The sequence below is a fragment of the Brachyistius frenatus genome, unplaced genomic scaffold (genome assembly GCF_029030835.1).
Source record: "Brachyistius frenatus isolate BFR_SWC_R1_liver_20210118 unplaced genomic scaffold, ASM2903083v1 Contig_32, whole genome shotgun sequence".
Classification (NCBI taxonomy): Eukaryota; Metazoa; Chordata; class Actinopteri; family Embiotocidae; genus Brachyistius; species Brachyistius frenatus.
In genome coordinates, this window is record NW_027210631.1 from 3,844,860 (window position 1) to 3,871,208 (window position 26,349).

General features: G+C 42.4%; 1 protein-coding gene across 4 annotated transcripts in view; it reads right to left on the minus strand.

The window, feature by feature from the left end:
- The window catches only part of nav3 (neuron navigator 3), a 212,302-nt gene that overhangs the window by 122,473 nt on the left and 63,480 nt on the right, over window positions 1–26,349 (minus strand). For all 4 annotated transcript variants that reach the window (XM_069700178.1, XM_069700177.1, XM_069700175.1 and 1 more), the window contains exon 4: window positions 7,310–7,382. In XM_069700178.1, the coding sequence (XP_069556279.1) occupies window positions 7,310–7,382 (73 nt within the window). The remainder of the gene's footprint in view (window positions 1–7,309; window positions 7,383–26,349) is intronic.

The following is a 26,349-nucleotide window of genomic DNA, read 5'->3' on the forward strand; positions in this document are numbered from 1 at the left end:
GCATTTTCTTGGAATAAAGTCATTTCTGCCAGTGAAAGTAGTGCTGAGCTTGTTTTTCATTTGTCTCGGAGTCCTGTGACGCTAAAGATAAATATTTTCCAGACCGTGTATCGTGACTTTCAAACACTATAAACCGAGCATATGTTGACTTCTTAGAAAATCTACTTGGGGAGAAGAGCTCAAGTGCAGCTGTTGCGCAGCAAGCATCAATTAACTGTAACTGAAGTAGATTATACACAGATATACTGTGTGTAGAGTTATAACGTTTATAACTGTGTTTAGCATGAAGAACACTTTATACAGACTAAAGCATCTGCTAACACATGCAAACACATAGATGGGGAATTCAGGAGTGAAACTCAGTGTGGGAACTTCTGGTCTGGTGTAAAACTGGCAGAAGTCTGGTGGCCAAACAGCCCAAAATATAAAACAGAAAATTCATTTACAATTCTATTTTTGCGCCTTGAAATGAGGAACTGATAGTGTGTTTACAGCTGCTGCCGGTGCAGTCTGGTGATGTTGACAGAGATGATACATTTCTGTGTATAGATAACGATGGAATCAGTGAAATGAAAGAGATAAAAAAAAAAAAAAAAAGAAGAAGAATGAAAGCAGCTGCCGTGGATTTTAGTATCGAAATGAAAACGATAGCAGCATAAGAAAGATAAAACACGGTAATCCTAAATATATCCACGCAGAAAATGAAGGCAAAGGAGGTAAATGTATGACAATGAAAGAGATTGTATTCGTGTTCAGGGTATCAGATCTCTAAGAAAAGTGCGGCCCTGCAGACAGTTACTCCTTAAATATGCTGAGCTGGCAACAGACAGAAAACTCAGAATTGATGAGTAACTTTTTGTCTTTAGTGTTCATCTTATCCTCAACAGTTCCTGAGTTAATCTTAGACAATAGCCAAACAAATGCCTCTCTCACAGACTCCTGCACACGGCTGAGGTGGGATTCAGCAGTCGCAGAGGAGAAGGAATTGATCACTGTGGCTAACGCACCCATTTGTGAAATGGACTTTTTTGTTTCAAAGCCTTGGTGAGAGCTGGCACACACGGCGGCACGGGAAGGATGGCAGCGGCTGACGCAGGGCTTTTTACTCCATTTTTCAATCTGTTGAGAGTCAAACGATCTCCGCAGCCATCCGTGGTTACGCTGTATTTGGAAGGCTGTGAAAGTTGGAGAAGATTAATCTCTTGGGGGTGTTTTCCATTTTCGAACACCCAGAGGCGGCAATTTATACCGCGGCCTTTGAGAGAGTCTGAGCAGCAGTGTTTTCTGGGCTTTAGGGAGAGAGACAATGTTGCCGATTCAGCCGAGCAAAGAGCTGCTGGGGACTGAAAAACTTTTGGAAAGTGGTAAACTGAAAAAAATACTGTGGAGGAGAAGAGGCTTAATAATACTTCATCAATCCCAAAAGAGAAGTTGCCCTCTGGGTCAAGGTCTGCAGTCCATTTGATATTTCTTAGTCAAGGAAACTTTAGCAAAGTGTAGGCACTGAGGTCACGTCAGCAACCAGACAGTTTGGCAACTTGTCCTGCAGCCCCAGAGCTCCAATATTACTGATTTCTGCAAAATTTATTCGAAAAGGTGTTCAGCTTTATGCACCAGCAGACCGTTAACTGACATGATAAGTGCCTTCAAGCCCTCTGGGTCAAGTCTTGAAGTCCCTTTGTCAAATATTAGCTTTAAGTCCCCTAGTTTTGTTCATATATGCTGCAAATGCCAACATTAGTATATTTGATCGAATTTGGAGCTTGGTGCAGTTCAACCAAAGACATTTTTTTACATATTGCAAAAAGACTGGAAGGAACAGGATGTTAAAAGGTACCAAGGAACCCATTCACACAATTTGTCCCACTAGCGGCGTATTTCTGGCCATAACTTCCATATGACAGAGCTTCAGCGTTTACAGCAGCGATCTCCAACCTGTTACTCTCGAGCTACTACTAGGAACTCGTAGGAACAGAAGGTTGGAGACCCTTGTTTTACAGGATGGATCCATCATGCTGTCAATCAAACAGATAACAATATTATTTGATGTTGATTAATGTAAAACTCCCATAATGTGTTTTGTTGCACCATTTTCCAGTTTCTGAAGGTTTTGGGAGAAGCTGCGATGGAGAAAAAGAAAGCTGGATTCCACGAGGCGGCGGCATCACCTGAGTAACGCTCCCATTTGACAGTTTTGCCAGCGGTAGACAGCCGTTTCATCTGCTGCACGCGGGAGGACTCTTGCCGCTCTGGAGCAGCGGGAGGATAAGGGTTGTTGGTTGGCCCACGCTCAATGAAAATGTGCCTTTGCTTCTGGGGGCCTTTAAAGTGGTTGATGTGGTTTCATTCAGTCTTTTTTTAATTTATTTTTTTATCTTATTAGGGAAGGTTTGTATTTCATGAGTCACAGAGGACTTTGGAGGAGGTGAAGTAGAAGCTGTAGTGAGGTTACACAAGACAAAAGGAGAGACACATATTGCGTGAGCACTGAAGGACTCTGCATTCAGTCTTTACCTACTTAATCAACCTTTCAGAGTTTAATCGAGGACAGTACTTGTCCAGTGAGGGTTTCTTCTCCTCTAAAATCTTATGTATTTGTTCCTGCTGTTGCCATTGATTTCCTTAAATAAGCTTCTTTTGAATTCCTGTTTTATAATTTCCCAACTTAGTTTTCTACTTTTACATTTTGTTTTCTAGCGCATTCAAATTACACATTCAGACATTTTTAACAACCAGAAGGAGTAGAAAGTACACAACACTAAAACTAAAAGTCTTATCCACACCGCTGTCCTCACGTTGTGCTCAGAGAACAAGTGTGCACGCCTCGCTGATCCACTACAGATGAGGGTTTAAGGGCACCAATGAAAACATGCACCCAATGAGATCAAACAAGACAGACTTTATTATGGTTAGCAGGTCAAACTGTAGGTCACCCGCTCAACAACCAATAAGAGCCTGTTCTGCTCGGGTCTCCGAGAGGCTTTAATGACCTGCTGTAAGGACCCCTCACTGAAAACCATTATCAGCTGCAGGAAATCTGTGTTTCATGTCTTTACACCTGCTTTTAAGGTCTGGAAATGGTAGACTGAACTTCCGGCAGATAATTATCACATTTCAGGTTGTAAAACGTGTTTATGTCGTCGGTTTGATTGATTTTCTGTCCAAAGGGGGTCAAGTGTGAGCGAGAGGTTTAGTAGGTGGACTTTTTGCCTTTATGACACGGCTAACTCGTGATACTGTGTGACTTTGTGAGTTTGAACTAATGCAGAGCGGCGCTTCCTGCTAAATGTTCACGGTGGCAATGCTAACATGCTGATGTTTAGAAGGTATCATGTTTAACGTGTTCTTCATATTAGTTTCTTTGGTAAGAATGCAAAAAACTTAACCACTAGCAATAAAGTACAGTTGACTACTGTGTTAGTTATCTGGTCATAAACTAAAGTATTAGACAATTGAAAAAATGTACCCAATGAGTAAAAGTGAAGGACCACCGAAGTGATTAAATTTCATCCTCATGAGGACTTTAATGTTTTCACCAGTGTTACGTTCTCCCTCCTTTGCTGGTCAAGGCGTGTACCTGGCTGCTCCTGCATGCCTGTCTCTCTCTCCTCAGCTGTGCCTGATTGGCTGATGGGAGTGGAGCCAATAAAGGAGAAGCATGAACTGACTGTCTCCCTGCGTTCCAAATCGCATACTATTTCTTTCTACTTTTAGTCCGTACTACAGCTTCCCTTCAAAAGTATGTACGGTAGCATGTAGTATGTATACAATTGGGACATGCTGCTATCATAAAAATGTATCTTGAACTTTGACCCACTTTGTCGTATCCACCGCAATCCGTAGCGTGACGTTTGCAGTAAAAAGAAAAAGTATGTGATTTGGAACGAGTACGCTTCCTTTTAACGACTCTTCTTCTTCTTCTTCTTCTTTTTCTTGTGGGCGGAGCATTAGTGCCACCAATTGGCTCGGCAGCTGAAGTGATGTGACGTATCTTCCGTCGTGCAAAGGATTGTGGGTCTGAACAGCCAGAGTAGCATGCCGGCCTGCCTACTGCAAAATACGACCGGATGCAGTAGAACATCCTGGTACTTTTGACATCCTATGTATGGGGACATACTAAATCTTTTTCTAGCATAGTAAATAGTCTGGTAGGATGGATATTGGAACGCTGGGTCTCTCGCTCTCTCTTTCATCTTGCAGCAGTTGCTATGTTGCTTGGCAGGGATCTGGAGTACTTGTATGGCTGTTTTCTTGTTGTTTCTAATGGGTTCGGATGGATTTTGTTCTGTTGGGTTTAGTTTTGTGGTTTCCTGAGGTTAGAGGAGAGACACCAGTTCTGACGGCCCAGTGTGGGTTAGACTTGGTGATCTCCCCTGTTTTTGTTCATTTTGGCCCGCTCCTCAGCAATTTGTTTCTTTGTGGCAGATTGATATTATGTTTGTTACTATTTTTGCTTGGAAATAAAACTTCTTTTTTGGATGCAAACTGAGTTTGGCTTTTGGTCATGTTAGACCTTGGCTGCCGTAACAACCAGATTTTGCTGTAATCCAGGCAATGTTGTTGAGACGTTTTATTTAAAACCACTAAATTTAACCTCAGCAGTCATGAGCATTCACCCTCTGGGAGCAACGACTGTCTATACTAAACTTTGTCCCAATCCATCATCGTTCAGATATTTTGCTGCATAAAAAAATAACTTTGACCTGCTGCTGCTATTCGATGTAAAATGAGGGAATCACCAAATCATTATGACTCGTCTTCTAGGAACTTTAAATGTCTAGCAATTTCATGGCAATCCAGCAGTACTTGTTGGAGCTATATGGTGTAAATAATGATCACAAAAATACAGTGAAGAGCATGTTTTTCACTTCAGGCCACACAACTTAATTCTGGGTCGTTTTTTTAAAGTCTCATCCAGATTCTGATTAACTGGGTTTTAATTGGTAGTCCTCCTCAGCCCTTCTCCTCTGTAGCATTGATTTCTTTTCATGAATGGAAAAACTAGCCATGGACTTGATTTCATTATGACCTATAACCTCCTTCAGTGGAAACGTCTGCAGGGGAACCAAAGCGCCCTTCAATCGCATGAGTTTTTTCCGGAACTTGGGTTTACAGCCTCCCACCAGTGAGATGCAAGGCGACTTCTGGAGAGCTTATTAGTATAAGTAGGTTCTAGGTTCCTGTATGCACATCAAACATTCCACTTTATTTTTATTCCCACGCCTTGTAAAAACATAATAAAGACGGCATATGCCAGGAAAGCCCTGGGCTGATTCAATTAGACATGAGCGGGCAGACATGGCAGCACATGCACAGTAGAAGAGGGAAAGATGAACCGGGCGAAGGCAGTGATGAAATGCATCAGCAACAGCGATGAACAGGGTAACTCAATAGCCCATATATTTACAGAGCCGCTTTGAAATTCCAGGCCCAGTGAGTCACTTTGCTGGTCTTAGTGCTGTGGTTGGGGGGTCACCGGATTTAGAGCTGTCGGTCAGTGTGTCAGGCTGGCAGACTATTTCTGCTGCTGCAGAGGTTAAGCTCACCTCAGAAACAACAGGGGGCCTGGGAGAGCACAGGTCCTCAGTAACAGCTGCTAGAATCATTGAGAAGTGCTGGTGAATGTGCGTTCGCACTTGAACTTGAGCACATGGGCATTTTTTTTCAACGCCACAGACAAAATTTACAAGAAAAAGTTTTGTTTTCTTAAAGAGTAAAAGCTTTTATGAATATGCTACCGATGTGACGACGTTTTGAGTGAGAAATGAAGTGTTGCTTGAAGGACTGACTTCATGCATGAGCTAAGAAAATAGTGTGAAAAAGACATTGTCACAGAGCTGGATTCTTAACTAATAAAAGTCTGACATTATGAAGAACACGTGGTGCAACATGCAGATACATGATGGCAACAATCTCCTCCCCACATTAAGATATGCTCCTCCACCTATTACCTCTGTTTCTATGGTGCATCAGGTTTCTGCAACAGGTGTCCAAATGGTGCCCATCACTGGATGTAATGCTACTTTAAGCATGTGTTGCGTCGTCTAGTGATACTCTATCAGTTATCATTTCAAAAGTGTACTTGAACTTTAAATACTCAGAGATGTGATCAAGGCCATAAATTATTTATTCATTCATCTTAGGCCTCTAAATCCTGGAGAAATTGTAGACTATTATTTCTCCAACTCCTTAAAATAGTGGTATATTTAGATATACAATGTGTCCCTATTTCTCCACATTCAGTAAATATTGACAGAGTATATTGTCTGTAAAGTAATTTAAAGTGCCTTCATATTTGCTCTATTGAAGGTTCCAGAAAACACTATTGTTTTTCACTGTGCTGTGGGGAACTCATGTAAAATGCAGGTGGTGATAAGGAGCGCCACAGAGGCTCTGACCATCTACACAATGATTGTAAAATCTAGGATCATCTGCAATTAAACACCACAAGGCGTGAACATTCTAGATATAAAAAGGGGAATCCTTGGGGATGTGATCAGAGGTGCTTTTCACGGAAACCAAGTCACAGATTTGCCGTACTGTCTTTTGATAAGCAGTAAATCTTACATTGTATTAATCTCCGTTGGCCTGATAGTTTTCTTGTCTCACTTATTTGTTAAAATTTACTTAAATCTTTACGAACTGCTAAAGAATATATATTTTGTAAGAATCCGAAGACTACAGGCCCACCTGAAGATGTTTTGACACAACAATCACCCTTAAGACTTTACATGCTGCTCCGGTTGGATTCATTGAGGAACTTTGAGGGAACCTTCGGTTGCTCTCATGGAGTCAGAATCAAATACAAAATGGAACCATAACATATCTCTTGGAATTTAACTGTACTTTTAACCCTGGACTTGTGAAACGGTGTTTGCTTGTTGTTGAATTTGGAAGAGCTCTGCTGTCGTGGCTGTCATGTATGCCATGTACCCTGATGGTCTGGAGGCAAATCCCTCTCTGCAGCTTTTATCCTCCCACAATCCACTCTGATGCTCTAATGATGGCCTCCACTGCCTTAGTGAGAGCTGGAGATGGAGAAACCGTGCGCCATGTTATGATACCAGCGTGATAAATTCCATTGCTGTGAAGTATAACAGTATGTCTTGGAAATAGGCTTTCACCAGTTTTCTGAAGACGTTTGGTACTGTTAAGAAATGGAAAGCTACCCGCAGAGAGTCGGGTGCTGCCGGAGCCTTTTGAATTTTCCAGGTCTAGAAAATTAAGTGAGATACAACAGACAGATCCCTCTTCTCCTCTGTGGGTTCAATGAAGAGGCCTCGAGTTGTGTGTTGTGCATTCTTCTTACCTTCTGCTGAGAGCCCTTGTACATTCACTCCTCTGGCGTCCAGGAAACTGAGGCAGGCGTCCACATTCTCGATCTGTGGACGAGACGGCGGACGGTCAGCACAAAGGACAGACGCAGCCAGAATGTCACGATACTTAAGATTCAATGAACCTAAATGTCTCGGGGCAGAGGCCTCGGAAGGACGCCGCACATCAGCGTTATTATCCATAAAGCACGTCATTGTGCGCTCATTACCCGACCCCCGCACAACCCTGGGACCCGGCTGCATAACATACTGACTGCAGTGTGCCGGCACCTACTCACAACGCCACGTACACACATTCACACAACTGAATGTACACGCGATGGCAGCCAGTGATAGAAACACAAACCCAATCCGACGCAGTCACACACTCACACAACAAATTTTTTTTTTAGTGAAAGCGCACACACACGTACAGTAGACACACTTCCACATTCATGTGCCCATAAACACGGGTGTGAAGGTCAGCGTGTCCCACTTGACGTCTGTCGATGTAGTCAACAACTGCCACCGATGTAAACTAGTATCAGTTTCACAAAGACCCACTGAGTTGGCAGTTATTCGGGGGATTTCTGTCTTCCTTGACAGCCCGCTAACGGGTGGCTTCATTAGCACGGTGGCGGGCCGCCAGAACCCCTCAGGGGGTCTTTTATGACGAGGTCAAAGGTCAAAGCGCTCTGCTGCAGTGCAGTGTGTCAGGGCCACATAAAGGGCAGGCTGGCCGACTCAGCCAGACGTCCGGCGGGCAACGATGATTCATTGCCCCCCCCCCTCCCCAGATCTCTTCATCTAACTCTTTCTCTGTATCTTTATTTTAATGTTCGCTTATTCAGTTATTCAGTTTGTTAGCAAAAGGGAGACTTTGCAGAGCAAGAATATTGAGTCATATCTGCTCACAGGCTGTTTGAATACTGACTGATTCTTCTCTTTGTCCCACTGAGCAGTAAAATATTGTCTTCAATGGGTCAATAATACGTCTTTAAGAGTACAAAAAGAACCTGGAACGTGTATTGTGGAGTCATTATATGCTTCAACATATTCATGATAAATGAATTAATATCACAAATAATCTGAGAAGAACCTGCTGCAGTTACAACGTGATGAACAAAGGACCAATCTTTTCCTGTTTTACTGTCAAAACACATCATTTGTCGAATCTTATGATCTTGACATTGATTCTTTCATTCATTCAACCTTTAATCCACCTCCAGGAATCATTAAGAGGATGCCGTCATTGTCAGTGACGTGAAGAAAGTTACTGTTTAATTTAAACATAATTTAACTAGTCTTAGAACAAATTTTGAAGGAAACCTCATCGACTACAAAGTCTTTTTCATCGCCGATCTCCACGTTCCCATAATACAACCACGTCTCCAGCTACGAGCTTTGGACCCAACGGCACCTCCAAAGCAGTTGTTGAAGAACAGCAGCTCCCTGCCAGCCCGTCACTTTCTCTGGTCCCGCTGAGACGTTTATACGACTTGTATCAACAGGGAGACCTGTTGGACAAGTATTCACACACAAAGCTTCTCCATCTGCCCGGCACAACTCACAACCTCCCACTCATCGACACCGCACTCATTTCTCCCAGCAGGCACCAAATCCCCCCCCCCCCACACACACACACACACACACACACACACACACACACACACACACACACACACACACACACACACACACACACACACACACACACGTGGGCTTCCATAACCTCTCCCCACATGCTGCACATGCAGACGGACACATACGTGCCCCGGCGCTCGCTCGTTAGATTATATCCCACACGCACTCTCAGAAGTTGGAGACATGTGTGCCGAGCAGCATTTGTGAACGCTCGTTACTTCAGTCTTAATCACAGTTACAGTTCTCCAATTTTTATGTCCGGCAGAATAAAGTCACAGATGATATGTAATCAACAACGTTTGCATGGCAGCAGCCATTTTTTTTAATCAACAGACTACTTAATTAGGCTCATTCAGTAGCAAATATTTACAACACAGAGGCCGCGCTGAAGCACTTTGCGTCTGTTCCACAGGCGCAGAGTGTTTACGAGTGTGTTTGAAGGCTGGTTTTAATAGCTGATGAAGACAAAACGGAGCGAACTCATAAACCCGCAGTAAATCTCTTCAGCCGGAGACAGGTCTGTGCCTGTTTTTAAAAGGAGTACCAGCATCAGTAGAGAAACCTGCGTCTTCCTCCGAGCCTTCATGCGACGCTATTCAGCCAGAAATTCTGAGGCTTTCAGACCAAACCGCTGTTTGTTTTTAGTCGGCATTACCTCTAACATGACGTAAACAGGCGGAATAATGATTGAAGGCGTTGATGACGGCTCGGGCATTAATGCTCCGCGGGGCTCTGACGGTGTTTAACTGCTAGTTTGGTGGGCGGTTTGGCTTTGTGGCATCCTGTAACAGCTTCGAGAGAGAAACCGACATCATTTATTTTTCCGACGCAGGGCTGGCATCAGGCGGAGCCGCAGGAGCCATTAGACGCAAATTTGAAGAGAGAGGGCATTTTGATGAGGCACACTTCACCGGATCAGGAAGCGCTTATAGCAGGAAGGAAGGGAGCGCGTGTTGTGGAGTGACAGGAGGGCACATGTGCAACAAGCCTGGCAAGAATAATGAGGGATGAGGGATGGTGGGGGGGGCTGTTAAAGTTTCTGTGATAATCAGTTTCAATTGAACTTTGCTTCATTTACAGAACCACACTGCAAATCAAAATCTCACATTGCAGCTAACAGGCAGCAGAACGGAGAGGAGTCTGCTTAATGGCTGAATCGCACAGGGGTGGAGGATTAAACTGCACTTAGATAAAGGAAAAAGACTGAAGAAACCAACTGAGAGGGCACTTAAAATATATGTATAAGTCTCAGAGGACTAAAATTGCTAAATAGGCAGAAAATATTGACATAAGCATGAGCTATTTGTCATTGAAAGTTGGCTGTATTGATTTTCATTCCCACCAGGAGTTATTTTGTGATTGTTTCGATCAAAAATACTTGATTTTGCAGCGGATTTTCTTTAAAAATGTCAATAAATATGTAATCACTTCCTTTGATAATAATCGTGCTGCACATCACAGAAATATTTAAGTTCTAATCTTCTTATATTTATCTACAGAACTTAGAAAACCAAGGGGCTAAAAAAAAAAAAAAAAATCATAAATACGACATAGTATAGCTTTACAGAATAGAAAACAACCACTACATCAGCTGTCAAAATAAGAGCTCTAGATGCTTGTTTAATTCATGAAGGAAATCAGGTGCATTTTTTCAGCTGTCAGACAAACAACAAAACAGACTGATATTTGAATAAGAGCCCTGATTCGAACTATTGTCTGGGATGAGCTGGCCTTATTACCGTTGTACGAGTCATGGTGATGATATCATGACCAAAGGTCTGTGATTGTGAATGTTCACAGTGTTTATCAACACGGTATCTGCTCATCCAAACCACAGCACACAGTAGGGACTCATTTGGTTGGTTACACTATGACACCAGCCCTGGATCGCGCCACTGTGTAATACACCTGTCAGTTCACCAGATGATACGTTTTACCTCGCCAAGGCGTGAAGAGTACACGTTTGTTTGATCAGGGTCAGAGATGGAGGTCCGAAGTCCGAGCGGGTAGGAGGTTACGATTGGTTGGATGGAACAAACAAAGGATGTTCACTCGGACGATCGGCGTTTAAGTATGCGAGAAAACAAAACTCAATGTGAAACACAAGATAGATGCATAATGTAACGTACTTGTGCTTTTCAGTGAAACTAAATCAATATTTTCCAAAAATAAATATGGTGGTGAGGAGAGTATTTGCATTAGTCGTGTCAATGGGTCTTGTCCCCATCATCAATGGTCTTCATCATCTAATATCAGTGGTGGATGCAGTGTTGTCATATCATACGAGCTCCTCATCGATGTAAGTATGTGTTCATATAAAAATCAACAACAAATACTTTTACTTGAGTCCATTTTGGCTTGCACTTTTTAAACTAAGTGACAATCGCAGAAGAAGCCGAGCGGCTGTCTTTTAAGGTTTTCTTTCTTCCGTTAAACGACTGAACTGAAAAATCACATTTATTAGTGCTCTTTGTAAAAATGAGATTCATCTTTTCTTCTGAGTGTACTTTAAATTCACTTTTAGTCAACGCTGCTGCCTTTCTCCAGTACATTAGTACATTCACTTACTCTTTCCACTCCAATAAGACTCGGTGAGCCACAAAATGAGACACTGGCTACATCTGCATGTTTGCAGCTTAATTCCCTCAAGTCCCCTCCCGCCTGTGAAAAGTGTGCTGGGGCCTCTCGAAAGCTATCAAGTGACTGATGTATGATGGCTGGAATTGGAAAGTGTTACCCCGTAGATGCAACTGTCAAATATGAATCAGCCAACACCTCAATTACCACTTCCTACGGGACGGAAAACAACCTCCTTGTAGACGGGACTGGAAAAGCAGGCGTTAGCGCTTCGTAGCGCGGCGCGTGAGCACCGCTTAATAATTGAAGGGTTTTACTCAAAATGCGACATATTCACTGGAAAATACAAGCCACCATAAATCCCTAAGTCAGTTTTTAGAAAAATACAGATGACTACAGCTTCACAAACAGAGGTATTTTGTGAGTAAGTCTTGAGCCGATTCCGCCTGACCTCGTTTTTCTTTTTAATCAGTTTTATTATGAACTTCAGGATTATTTTCGGAATGCTGTCAATTACCCACATTAAAACAGAGCTTTAATTCCTGGCCTGATGTTTGGAGACTGGATCACCAGTGGGGTCATGCTCAGTCATGCATTTTATGTGCATGTTCCTCAACAACTACAACAAGAAAGAGCTTCTTGGCTCTTACAGCTTGTTTTCAGACTCGAGACTCGAGGCCGAAATCAAAGTCTAGTGATGAGTCAGGTGAATCCAAATAAATCCTTCAAGTACAAATCAGCGTGTCATCTTCCTAAGCTTTCCTCCCAGCAGATCAACAGCGACACCAGAAAAAAATTAATAGTTTTGCCTCTGAAATCGCTGCATCAAAGTTTGCTTTTTTAAATGTTTTTTCTGTCATTTGGCACACGTTGCAGGATGTTGAGAGGACGGATACACGCTTTTTGTACCTGTTAATTCCTCTTGGCACTTGAAAGCTGATGAGGCAGAGCGCATCTCTCATGTGGAGGCGATGCTATAGCCGGGATGGTTTTTACAGCCAGAATACACTTTATTAATCACTGCTGGTGAGCTGCTTTGAAATCCAATCGTTTGTATGGACACAAAGCCAAAATCCCTCTGTTTTCTGCAGCTGAGTTGTAGCCCAAAGGTTTTGAAACTAGAATGTTAGAATTATTATGATTTTTTTCTCTCCCAGCAATAGCAAAGACATGAAGGACATGGCAGCTCAGTGCGCGTCACTACACTGTCAAGATTTGCAGCCGCCCGGCCTTCCTTCTACCAAACAAAGCGGTTCTCTCATTGACCGTGACCTCTGCATCAACTCCTCTCTTCAGATGGTGCGGCTCTGACACTTGTGCCTCCTCCGGTCTCGTCCTCAACAGTCCACTGATTCCTCTTTCACCCTGCTCCTGTCACCGTGGACGCATCTGAACCAGACAGCCACTGACAGACGATGAATCAAAACGGATCAAAATGAAACAGCTTTGGAGCAGCTGATGGGCAGAGGGGGAGGCTGTCTCCTAATCCAGGGATCATCACTCATCACGTCAAAATCCACAAGAAAGAAACTTTTTCTCATCTGGCTGAAGAACTGTTTTATAGAATATTGATCACGATGGCAGCTCCCATAATCCCTCGCCCCGTCTGAAATATTGGTAGCGAAGGATGTGCGGTTATTGCTCGTTTTTAGTAACACCATGAGCGTAAACCTTAAACATCCGGATTTATCCGGCCTGCTCAGCTTTAGACGAGCAACCTAAATGTTACGAAACTGTGTGCCATGAAGCTTTTTCTAACCAAACTGAAATGAATCAATTCAAGTAGCTGAAGCTTTACAGACAAAACAACCTCAGAGCTGATTTCTATCACATCGTACTTCATTTTCTTGGAAATAAAACTATAATTTTCTCTATTTTTTTAACAGCTGTGACGTCCCTAAAAGAGACTACAGTGCTCAGTCAGCATAAACACACACGATGTATAATCAACAAGATCTGCATGGCAACCCAAGTATATATCCATGAATATCTCAATTATATATGGCAGTTCGTTTTCAAAATGTTTACAGCATCAAATAACTTGGGCGGCCTTCATGTGGCATCTGCTGCATGTGTGTGTTCACATGTGTGAGAGAGAGAGTCAGACGAAGATGTTTCACGGGCGACAAAGAGGGAGGAGTCCCCTCATCGGTTTGGGTTGATCTCTTTACATCTGTTTTCACTGTCTGAGTCAGATCTCATCACTTCAGTTGATGATGCAGAAAGAAGAAAAATACTAAATGATGCAACGCACATGCAAAGATCGCTTTTGTTGCAATATTTTTCTGTCAGCGTTTGATTTTATTTCAATTTGGGCACATTTTAGTCAGGGCTACTCTAATTTTACATCAGCAACATTAGAGAAGGACGAGCGAGGTGTTGCATTGTGATTGTTAATATTCTATCCACGATGTTTTCTGCAGAAATACAGAGCAGAAATTCAACGTGGAACCTCCGTGCAGGTGAGACACTTGGAATAGACCGATTAAAAAAAAAGAAAAGAATAGTCACAATTAATGAATCAGACTTTCAGCTCCCACAATATGTGTACTGATCATTCCTGCCTGCTAAATGCCCACATCTTTCAAAGTCAGTGCTCAGTGCCTTTACAAAGTCAGTTAGTAATATGACTTTTCTCCTAAGGTGTCCCCAAGTGATGTCAAACAATTTTCTCAGACTTGTCAAAGCTCCTCCAGAGCCACAGAAGACATCACACAACTCTCCCCACACCTCCGGAAGCTACATCGATATCGACAGTACTGTGAGTGTGGCAACCTGTTGCAGCACTCTTTTGTATTTTCTGTGCACTACCGTCTGCACTCACTGTTCTTATCGTCTCACGTGAGGGGCAACCAAAACGTTATGTGACTGATCCTGTTGCTCGCAGGTGAAGCGCACCACAGTGATGTGCATGGAGCAGCAGAAAGCTATCACGTTCTTGAGTAAGTATTCCAAGTTCCATCACTTGATCAACATCAGCACCTGTGTTACACATCGTTTTATTACTGTTACTGTTTTTGATGTATATGTTGTATTTCATATTCAGTTCTACAGGTCTGTAATTCTGCGTTTGATTTTTATTGTTATTCTGAATTATTTGTTAATTATGTTGCTGTAGCACAACAATTTCCCTCCCAGGATCAATAAAAAAAACAATCCATCTATCTTTACAGCTGACAATAGTGACAGAAGTGGCAATAAGTGCAGATAATATTGGCCCAGATGTTGAAAACTTGGATTAATTGCTCACTAACAAATGTAACAAATGTAAGGATTAAAAAGGACAGCAGTCAGACAAATCTCTTACTTGAATAGGAATTAATAAAGTGAAAGGGAAAAGCAGTGCAGTTGGATTATCAGGCTAATGGAGTGACCCTTTAAATCTTAGTTTACCTCCTCTCAGACGACGGTTTTGCAAATGACTATAAAACAAACAAGTGAAAGAAGATGCAGAGGTGTTGTTACTCATCTTCACTCCAGAGTGCATTAAAGTAAGTAAGCAGAGGAGAAGAAATGAGCGGAGGATGTTCTCCAGGGGCGAGAGGACAATGTTAAGTATTTCTTGATGGCTTTTAAGCCAACAGCAGCTGGTGGGAATTAATTTGCCCATCTTTTGTCTCTCTGTATGTGCTGTTACAGTCCAGCTCTGAGTAGATAAACGTCAGCGACATGATGGATAGTGTTACTGTTGACAGGCGACAGATTCGACTGTCAGTCCTGTCTGAGGTCGTTTCTCCCTGCGGGGTCAGGGAGGGTTAAGCTGCTGACTTCTGAGGCATCTGTTTTGTATAACCTACTGACCAGCAAGGATGCAAGGAGATAAATGTCTTTACAGTCTCTCTCTCAACTCAATCAGCTGACAGGGAGACTTCTTTCCTTCAGTTACACCCGTCAGTATCTGTCTGCAAGACAATCGTTTTACTGCAGTCAGATTTTAGAACTGCTCCGTCGACTCATCACATAAACATTTTCTTATTGTGGAAACCATGTTGACTTAATCATTTCCTTTAAACCTTTTTCTCATATGATTTTCTCCTGATTAAAATAAAAATCCTTTGTGATGTCACTGCATCTCTCATGGATAGAAAGAACTACTAAACATCACAATGAAACAGTGGTATCAGCTCAGATAGGACAACATTAAGAGGAATATTTTGTAAGCTTGATTCAAGTTACTGCCTCGTTACAGTATTTATTTTCAGTGGTGTATTTACAATAACTACATGTAAATTAATCCACCTGAATAAGATCTGATCCAGACAGATCCAGATGGTGTAAGAAACAAGAGAGCACACAGATTCTGGACTCGGACCAATGCTCGAAAACAATAGTTTTTTGGCAATTACATTTTCAGTTGAGAAAATGCCTCCTCACTGTTTCTCTCCTGCCTCTCACCCACCGTGGGTGTCCGATAAAACAGCCCTGCAGATTTTACACCAGCTTTTCCCATATGTTAAATGTCAGACGCAGTTTCCTCTGCTGTCGTGGTCAGTCTGTGGTGATAAATGAGGCGCAGCGGCTATTTTACTTTTACACCATATATTCTGTCTCCGTGAACTGTTTCAGTGGTGTTACACCAGTGAGTCAGAGACACATTTCTTCCATTCTTACTGAGGACAAATGCAGTTTTTTGGCTGTAAAAAATAAAATAAAATAAGTGCCACAAATCCTCATAATTTATCAGTGAAATACTGTCAACATATTTCTTGAATTTTATTTCAAATGTCCAAACTGCAATGTCAGCAGAGATCAGATCCATCATATATTTTAAATCAGGTATGGTCAGTGTCAGGAAGTCCTTCATTCACAGGAAACAATGTATTAAAACATTGACCTCACAGACAAACAGTGAGTGGGTGCTGCACGGTATCTACGGACAGCTGGACCCCCAGGAAAGCTTTTACTTGTCTCTTGGGTTTCATATAAAGCTGGAATAAAAAAGAGTTCAGTGTCTGAAGACAGAAGTTGCAACAGTTACCAAAAGAGCCAACATCACTTGGTGCCATTTCAACTGCATATGTGGGAGTTAAAAATGAATCTAAACCAAAGTCATGAACTTTTCATGAAGCTTTCTGAACACAGAAAACACAGTTGTTGCCTTTTTTCTCTGTGAGGCGGAGCAGACTACAATCCTCTTTCTGTTTAAGCGTGGAGGATTGAAAGTAATGCGCAGGGATCAGAGTGACGCAGCCGTGACACATGCAGAGTCACACTACTGGTGGCTGCGGAGGGTGGCAGGCGGGCCGGGTTCACAGAGGGCAGGGAGGCAGGGGAGGGAAGCTGCTGTGACACCATGAACCAAGGTGTCCTGGTTATGAATGAGCTGCCAACGAGTCCTTGGGTAAATACTGAATAATATCATAGAAGGAAGAGGAGAACCCAACAATTCCCACTTAAATAGGAAGAAAAAAACCCTCTTCTTTAAGGGAGAAAAACCTTCAACAGAGGGAATGAAAAACCTTTAACAGAACGAAACCTCCGACAGAACCAGGCTCAGAAGTTGGCGGTTCTAAGCAATTAAAGAAAGATGGAACTGATGGAAAAACAAATTGATTTATACTTTATTACTCCCAAATTGCAACATCCCCAGCGAATAAGAAAGGTGTCAGTCGAGAGAGGCTGCAGCTGGTGCGTCGCAGTCCAACAGGCCGAGCCAGATCAAAGGTTAGCGGTCCTTCACCGTGCTCATTTAACGAGCCAGCTCTCTGCTCCCTTAACAGAACATCTGCCGACGTCGTTCAGTTATAATGAGTGATTAAAAGCTTCCAATTGAGCAACAAGTGAGCCTGTGACGAGACCCAGGGCGCTCGGTTCATCCCATTGACATACGAGAGGGTCAACCTGCGCACCAGAACACCCACCCACACACACACACACACACACACACACACACACACATACACACCTCGGAGCAAAACAAATAATGGTGCTCGCAGAGGCACAAAGAAAGAAGAGACGGGCCTCAAAGAAGCTCCGCAGGAGTTAAAGACTGAAGGGAGCAATGATAACGCAGTGTGAGGGTGAGTTTTAGTGCGACAGATGTTGAGACACTTGAGCAGCAACACATTAAAAGCTGGATCACACTCTGAGTCCTCAGTCCTGGCTCGAGGCTCGAGGCATCCCGGTGTGCAACATAGCAGATTCATCATGCACTCGTTCAACGGCTACAGTACTTCTTATGATTTACGGTAAACTGTCATCAGATATCTTGTTCCTTCAATGTATAGTGTGCTGATTGCAAACAGACACAGTCGCCTCGGTTAAAGCTCAGATTCATGCGTTTAAAATATATTTATCCTGCTTTGATAATAGATTAGAGTTAAAGTTAAAGCAAATCACTAAGGAAAACATCTCTTGACCAGCTGGTAGACAGATCATTTCCTCTAACTGTTGCAAATCAAAATGAGAGCAGTGCATATTTCCTCTGTACAGTTCCTCTTTTACTAAATATTTGAAACATTTAGAGCATCAAAAATACTTCCAGTGAACTGGGAGGGTAGTACTGAAAGGTTGTGCAAGACGGCAGCTTAAAGGACTACCAGGAGAAAAAAATGTACTTCTTTAACTCAGACTTCACTTTTTATTGTACATGTGAATCCTTAAGGTTTTCTCAAACAGCAAACGGTTGTGGCCGCTGACTCCGTCCCACCAATCGCTAACAATCCACGCTCAATTTGGAGTTTCTTTTTCAAACTTTTTTACTCCATTAAATATTTTGGACACAAGTTTTGAATGGCTTTATTCAGCCCTGAAAGGATTTTGTTTGGTTGCTACCTCAGCCTTTGACATCCAGGACATTTCTCAATATCAGCTGATGTGAAATTAGAACCTTCTAGTCACGAGCTCACCTCTCTACCATTATCACATCCGGACTGTGAACAAGAAGAGAGAAGGAATCCTACCCCATGTACGGCTGTAGTTTCATCAGTCTAAACCTCTGTCCTCGTTAGATCACTCGCACAATGACATCAGGGATGTTTCAGAAGCCCTGAGTTCCCATCATCCATTTGACAGTGTATTTCCACACCAACTGACTCTCATAATATGTTGGTTGCCTGACAGCCAGGGCTGAAGAAGGTCAACGACCTGAGGAAGAGTGTTAGTGTCACACAAATACCAGTTGGTTTGGCCTCTCAGGAACGCTGGCCGGGGTCTCAAATTAGGAACATAATCAACTAGCAACAGAGATTAATGTGAGCTGCGTTGAAGATGAAGATGATTCTGCGGAGTTGGCTCGTGCCATTTGTCCTCTCGTCTGGCTGGTGTGGGAGCTGCCAACAGATGGAGTCCAGATGAAACTGGCAGGCTTTTATAGTCTCCAAGAAACCCTAGACTCAATTAGGCCTTGAAGGCTGCACACACCCGGTCCAATACTGATTCTACAGCCAGAATACTAAGCAGTACAACTACTCTAGTACAACACCCGACTAATCACTGATGAGCTGATAGAATGAGTTCAGGGGTTCAAATTCACTTTCGGTGAACGATTTGACAACACCGTTTGTTAGTTTTTGCCATGCTTGCAGTGTATTCCTCTGGGCACTGAAATGTCAGTGTGTCAGTCAGTCAACTACTTTAATCCAAGTTGAAATATGTCAGCATCTACTGGATTGATTACTTTGAAGTTGGCAACCAACAAGCATGTCTCACAAATAAATCAGAATGAATCCCAATGATGATCCGTCAACTCTCAGGTGAAAATTTTATTTCGTCTAATACTTACGTTTCTGAGAAAATGTCTGCAAAACTAATGACACGGTTTAGTGCTAATTATCACGTGTTAAACTGAGATGGTTAACATGGTATACCCACTAAATCTCAGCATGTTAGCATATGTGTGAAGATTCTCATTGATCCAGGCCATGGTCAATCTAAATGATATCCAAAGGCAACGGGACTTTAAAATTCTTGAAGGCGTTTCACCTCTCATCCGAAAGGTTAGTTAAGTTTTAGAACTGAAGACATTCCGCCTTTAACCTCTCATCCAAATGTCTTCCTGAAATGCCTTCAATGATTTCAACCAAGCCCAGTTGCCTTTGGACAACATTAAACTCTGCATGTTAGCGTTGTCGCATTGAGCATGTTAGCATGCTGACCTTAGCATTTGGCTCAAAGCACCACCACAGGCTCACATAGCAGCAAGCATCTCTGTTGCGTCTCGGAGACTGAACAGTGACTGTTCAATACACCAAAGTGTTAAAACACGCCTATGAACTTTTTCAAGCTTTTCATTCACTATAGTAACACGAGCTCTGTTTAAAGGTCAATAGCTCAGTGACCACCGATCTGCAACGTAGGAATCATGTCGAGATTGTTTCTATGGCTTCATGGTCACCAAGTAACAGACTGCGTATGACTATTGTACATGACTGAGCTGAATGGCACTCTTGTTAATAGCTTTGCACTGTAAGTCCAAAGCAAAAATATGAAAAGTACATTTTGATACAGAATCACACATATTTGTTGCATCTTTTCTATACATTGACATCATAACACCGATGCAGAATGCCTTCCTCTACAGGAGGCGTTCTTACTAGTATAAACTTCACACTTTTATGTGCTAAATGTTCCGTGTCATGGCGGTGTCATAGTCTGTTTCCTGAAGAGTCAGATGTCGTTTAAACGAGGTTTCCTCGAAATGTAGAAATAGCACAACTTCTAACAGACAAGTAGGGAAATCAAATTCTAATAAACTGTATCACAATCACCAATTGAACAGAAATCAATGGACACAAAAAATTGCCTTGTCAAATACAATTATATTATGCGAGGGTCAGAGCTGCCAACGGCTGATCTAAATATGATCCATGACACCTTCAAATTCACAGCTACAAATCAAAAGCAAGAACAAAGAGTCGACTCTAACCTCCCCCGACCTGTACAGCCTTCTGCTCACAGATGTTGCATTTCTGCATCTTTGTGTTCACCTAAGACTTTGACAAGTGTTTGTTTTTTCCTGACATCCTCTGCTGAGGTCGCTAGAAACTAAACACACACACACGCACACGCACACACACACGCACGGAAAGTCAAACTGCACTGTCATCCGTATTGCAGGGAAGCGCTCTGTGGTTTGCTAATGATGTCTGTCTATAATGAGAAGGATTAGTGTTGCGAGGCTTTAATATTTTCTGCTGAATGGGCTCCTTCTGCCATCCCCCCGCCTGCCGTTCTCGTGTTGGAGCACGATCCTTCTGAGAAATGAAAAAAAAGAAAGAATCCTCCACTCAATTCAAAAAACCTGGGTGCGCATCTAATTCCCTTAGATGTCTGTACAATTATGGGGAAAGTGCACTGTCAGAGGGCATGAGGTTTTACATGGGTGAGGGTTTGCAGCGTGAGCCGCGAGGCGAAGGAGGCGTACAAAAACACTTTGTGAGATCCTTAATCCACAAAAAATACATTTGTACTTTTACATCTCATGCATTTAACTAATGCCATTTATCAAAAATTCCTCAACAAAAAGAACTTCGACCAGTCTGACCACTGGGAACACCAGGCTTCAAATCTGAGGAATCCCAAAATTCAAATGGAAAATACCTGTTTTGACATTATTACAAGATGCTACTCTTCAGCGAAGATCTGGTCAGAGTGGTGGTCTGATATTTTGTTGCATGTTGCTAGACTTTTGCTTCACCCTCCAGAGACAAAAAGATATCTGTCTACAGTAATAAAAGGAGTAAGACCCGGGATTTGGGGATCTAAGAGAGGATCAACAAACAGTTCAGGCTGTAAATTTAAGTCTAACTCCTGTTTTATTGTTTTACTTTGAGGCAAAGTTGAAGCAAAGTTATGAGGCAGCGTTTTTAAAAGCCGCACCATTTCCATCTTCAATGTCGCATTAGCAATCGTCTGGGCACAATACGACCTATCGGTGTTAATGGAGAGTCGTTTCATAATATAAATGCGGACTTTTATTATGCACAGTGATAATAAGGAGATCAAAGGTCGGACTCTTTTACATACTGCTGTTCGTGAGAGCAAATTAGACCCAAGTAGGTGGGGAGAAGTGGGAACGAAGTGCTAATAATTCATAATTCCACTGTTCTTCAACATAGTATCCCATGAGCCCACTGGGCAGTCAGAGGTTGTACCCTTTGGCCTCGTAATTATAAGGACTAAGTATTCAGATGCCAATTGAAGGCACTTCCATGGAGAGCTGGCTGGCGGAGTTTGAAAGGTTAACAGGAAATGCGAGAGATTAAGTAGCTTGATCTGTAATAAATGGAGAATACTCCTACCCTTTAGCCCGGTGATGAATGCTACTGGAAAACGACTGAGGAGGGAAAAAAAGAACTGATTGTACTGGCTGCTGGCAGCAGATGACGATGAAAAGCAAAGTTTGTTGGCCATTACTCGCACATACCAACTGCATGTCAGCCAAGTTATTTTTTGTTGGATAAGCTCTGCAGGAAATGATTGGACTTCAACTGACTTCTGGATCTGTTGCATTGTGAGCGAGGACTTAGAGAAAAAGAGTTGCATTATGTCTGTAGGATAGCGGAGAAGCTTGCAGATGCTGAATGCCGTGCCGGGCGCTGCTCTTCAGCTTCCAGCAGCTGCTCATTTGGAGTCAGTCCGACAGCGACCTACCAGTTAGAGAAATGAGTTTGAGACTCCGAAATAAGCGGCTAAAGTCCCCAAATGATGAAAAAAAAAAAAAAACATGTGCAGAGGAAGTAAATCAGACCCATCTGCCCCGTCACTGACAGCTGCTGCTACTGTGAAGTCTCTGGCCAAAGCGTTTAAGCTCCAGGTGCTCGGTGCTCGGTGGCCGGTGGCCGGTGGCGGCTTTCCAAAATTCACAGCTCGTGTTGTCAATATGCAGCCAAGAGTTAAAAAAATAAAAAATAGCTCGAGTTTTTTTTTCAGCATCAGGGAAAGGTTGTCAGTAAATAACTTAAGTTTCAGATTGATATCAGCGCTCAAGCTCTTCAGATCAACAAGCCAACCTAAATACTTTTGCACTTTAAGAGTAATTCGTTCATATGTCATCACATTTATCTCTTTGGGTAGTTTCGGTTCATTTGGTACTCCCAAGAAAAAACACAATACATTGTAGACTTTTAGTTGTCCTCTGGCTCAGATTCATACTGATGAAACAAGAGCTGTAGGTATCAAGTCTCTTGGAATGTACGGCAACACAGCCAAAGGAGAGAACTGTCCTTCTGCAACATCAGTGCTACATGGACGTACACTGGACAATCAGAACGCCACGACTGACAGTTCAGGTCATGCTGCAGTTTATATGCCTTATATGTTTGTGAATGTTTCTTTTAAATAGCCTGACTCCGTCCGATGAGTGGTCACAGCTTCAGTCTTTGCTGTCTTGATAGTCTAGAAACCCTGTTTGCTTTAAGGTTTGCTCAGCCACTCCGAAAGCTGGACCAATCAGCGACCAGTAGGGGTGGCTAAGTGCGATGATGGTGAAGTGGCTCCAACAATGGCAAGAGTGGTAGAGTTTCCAAATTCACCCAAAGTCTCCGTCCATTAGGACGCAATGAGTGCTACCAATCTCCAATGGAACGTGGTTATTTGTGCAGTGAATTTTGCTCGGCTAATACAAGGATAGGCGTCACAAAGGGTTAATGAAGAAATAACTGATTAAAAGCACCATTAGACTGCAGCTCAGTTTTAGTCTTATGAATAATTAGTACCCAGAACTGGAAGAAAAAGAGATTTCTTTTCCATGCACAGTGATGGCTCAGTTCATGGTAGCTACATCTACGTAGCCATGAGAATCTCTGACATGGATTTTGTCATCTTCATGCATGGACCCTTGCATGAATACTGTACACACATTTGTGATGACTTCTACTGTCAACAAACAAAATATTATTACCTCAGGTATTAAAACTGCTTTAATAGCATATCAAACCTTTTCCACAGTAGAATTTTCCACCTGTCTGAGTAAACAACTTAATGCTGCTGACTACTTTTGTCCCAAATATCCTGATGCAAACTCAGCAGTGACATGCCTTTATCATAGACTGCATATGGAAAATGGACGTAGCCTCCATAGGCAAAGAGATGGTGCATGCATGCGCTGATGCAGGCCGAATGAAGCCTGATTGCTGAAACCTGCAGGCAGCTCGCCAACTATGACAGCACCCACCTGTCACTCAAAGCAGCGCCGTCCTTAATTATGCATAACTTTATGACTTAATATAATTTAAACGGGTGAATTACATAAACATTCAGCCCTGTATAGTTATTAGCTATGAATATCAAAACAGTTTTTTTTTTTTATACCAGGCTGTAAACGTGTTTATTTCTGTTGTAAAGTTTTAACACGGACGTCGATGGGAATCGACTCGTTTTCAGAGACAGCCTCTAGTGGCCAATAGAGGAACTGCAGTTTTGTGCTTTGGCTTCATTTTCTGTTTGGCCTTTACTTAGCAAATTGCCTCTTTTACCGGCCACAGTATATACTGATTTCTCCAAACAGCGGTGCTGTTAGCTGGTGTTTGAATGAGTGTGTCACATATTTCCTTCCCTTTTGCGCCCACACGATAAGCACCCGTGCTTCCTCAAACTTCATTTTCCCAAGCTGGCCGGACCCTCTGCAGTCAGAGCAGGTGGTGGATCAATGGGCTTAGTAAGTTACTGAGACAAAGAGCAAGCTGCACACTCACACACACAAACGGAGGACGCTGGCGTATCGAACCACATGCTTGCAGCGCTGCAGCAGCTTGCCCTGAGTGACCAGTGCGTGACTCCGAGCTCAGCTGTTTATAACCGGGAAAAGAATCACTTTATGTGACAAGAAAATGTATACTTTATTTTTCCAGAATTGCTTTTGACACATTGAACTCGCACACTAACATTGGGGGTTAGCAGAGTTCGCACGACCTTAACATTTTCTTCCTTCCTGGTTCTTTAATGTTGTTTTTCTAACAGAGTGTACACTTCCACTACAGCTGGACTCACCATGGAGGAAAAAATAAAACAGCTGAAAACTGTGCTGAACGTGTGAAACCAGTTGTAAAATACATTCCAGTGTTGGGAACCTTTTGGAAAGATGCCCCATGATTCTCCCCAGAGACTTTATCAAATCCACTGACTTCCCTTGTCTGGAAATCATCTGCTAAAACCTACCAGAAGTTGAAATACTGATGCATAAATGAACCTACAACCTCACACCTCACATCTAATAACAAAGAGGTCCCAGAGACGGACACACAAAAGACACACAGTGTCTCACAAAGACAGCAAGCTGAAGCAGCTTTAGTCACTTTTAATGGCAGCAGCGCAGATGCCAGGACAAACCAACGCTGCACAAACCCTTAGTCAACTCTGGTTAAAGTGAGGGGCAATTATCTCCCAGTGACGACAATCAGCGGTTCCACAGCCCGTCATCTCATTAACTGAGGGGGAAAATGACACCGCCAGCATCACTCAGCCGCATGGCAGCCAGGAATACATGATTGAAAATGGCACGGTAAGTCCAAGATGGCGAGGTTTGAACTTTTCATGGCTTTTTTGGTCAAATGTTGATGTGGTGAAACCAAACATGACCAACTTTCAGTGCGGTGAAGACGGTGATGGTTTGTGAAGAGCTCTGATCAGAGATGATTTCTTTTTATTGGCTGCGTGAAATCAACATCCGAGATTAACAATGAAAGCATAAACGCTAAAATATTTGATGAACAATTTTCTACTCTGGCCCATGAGATGTGACACTGTGAACTCTTGTTGACTTATAACAGTCCAAATGTAAATCAGTTAAAGGTGCTCATTAATGTTGTCCCAGTGTGAGGGTCCCAAAGGTGGTAGTGGAAGTACGTTACTTAAAAGCACCAGGACGAAAGTGCAAATCTGAGTGGAGGTATTCGATTCAAAGTCCTAATTTAGTAAGAGGACAGAAGTATTCCAAGCAGAATGTACTCTCTCAAAAGTAGAAAAATAAATAAAGTGAGTGACTTTAGCAACTTTATAATTACGTTGTTTTGGTCAGTAATACCTAATCCAGGTGTTGCCCCACTCCAAAAGCTCCGAGGCTAATGTGACAGGTTACGAGATAATTATTGTTCTTGTAAAAAAAAAAAAAACCTTTTTTTTGTTAAATTTTGGTTAGTTTTGACCTATTAGGGGTTCATTTAATTGAGAAGAAAACATCTGAGAAAATGTCTTGAGTACATTTTGGAAGTGTTAATACTCACACAAACTGAGGATTTTCTATAAGAAGCTAAAAAAAAAGTTGGGAGCCACTGGTTTCATAATTTAAAATACATTGAACTTTAATCATTTTATTGATTGTTTTTTATATTGAATCTCAATCTGTAATGTAACCAGTCACATCATCTTTCAGTTCAGTGTAGTGAGGGAAGAATTACAGAACGTCCCTGTCGTGAAATGTAGTGGAGTATAAAGTAGAAGAACACATACTCCAGTCAACAGCAAGTCCTTTTTTTTTTTTTTTTTATGTGTTAGTTTCTTCTTCCACTGGAACAAAGTATGAAACTGTCATTTTGGTCTCATGTCTTGATCACCTGATCTAAACAAAACAGTGATAACAGATGCTGAATGACTATCTCTTAATATTTGATCTGGTAGAATAAAAGGTTTCACTCCCCAGCCCAAACTCACCGATCCAGTAATATATGTTCCATCACAGGTTTGTAACGCTGTCGGTCAGAGGCTGTTGTGCTGTTGCCAGTAAGTGTTGATGAGAGCATCACTTAAAAGCTCCAAAATGTAGCTTGATGTGTGTATTACCACACTGACTGCCTGTCCACATAAAGTCCACCTACATTAATGTAGCTGCTGCTCTCTGTTCCATTCAGTAATAAATCACAAGACAAAACTTCAGACA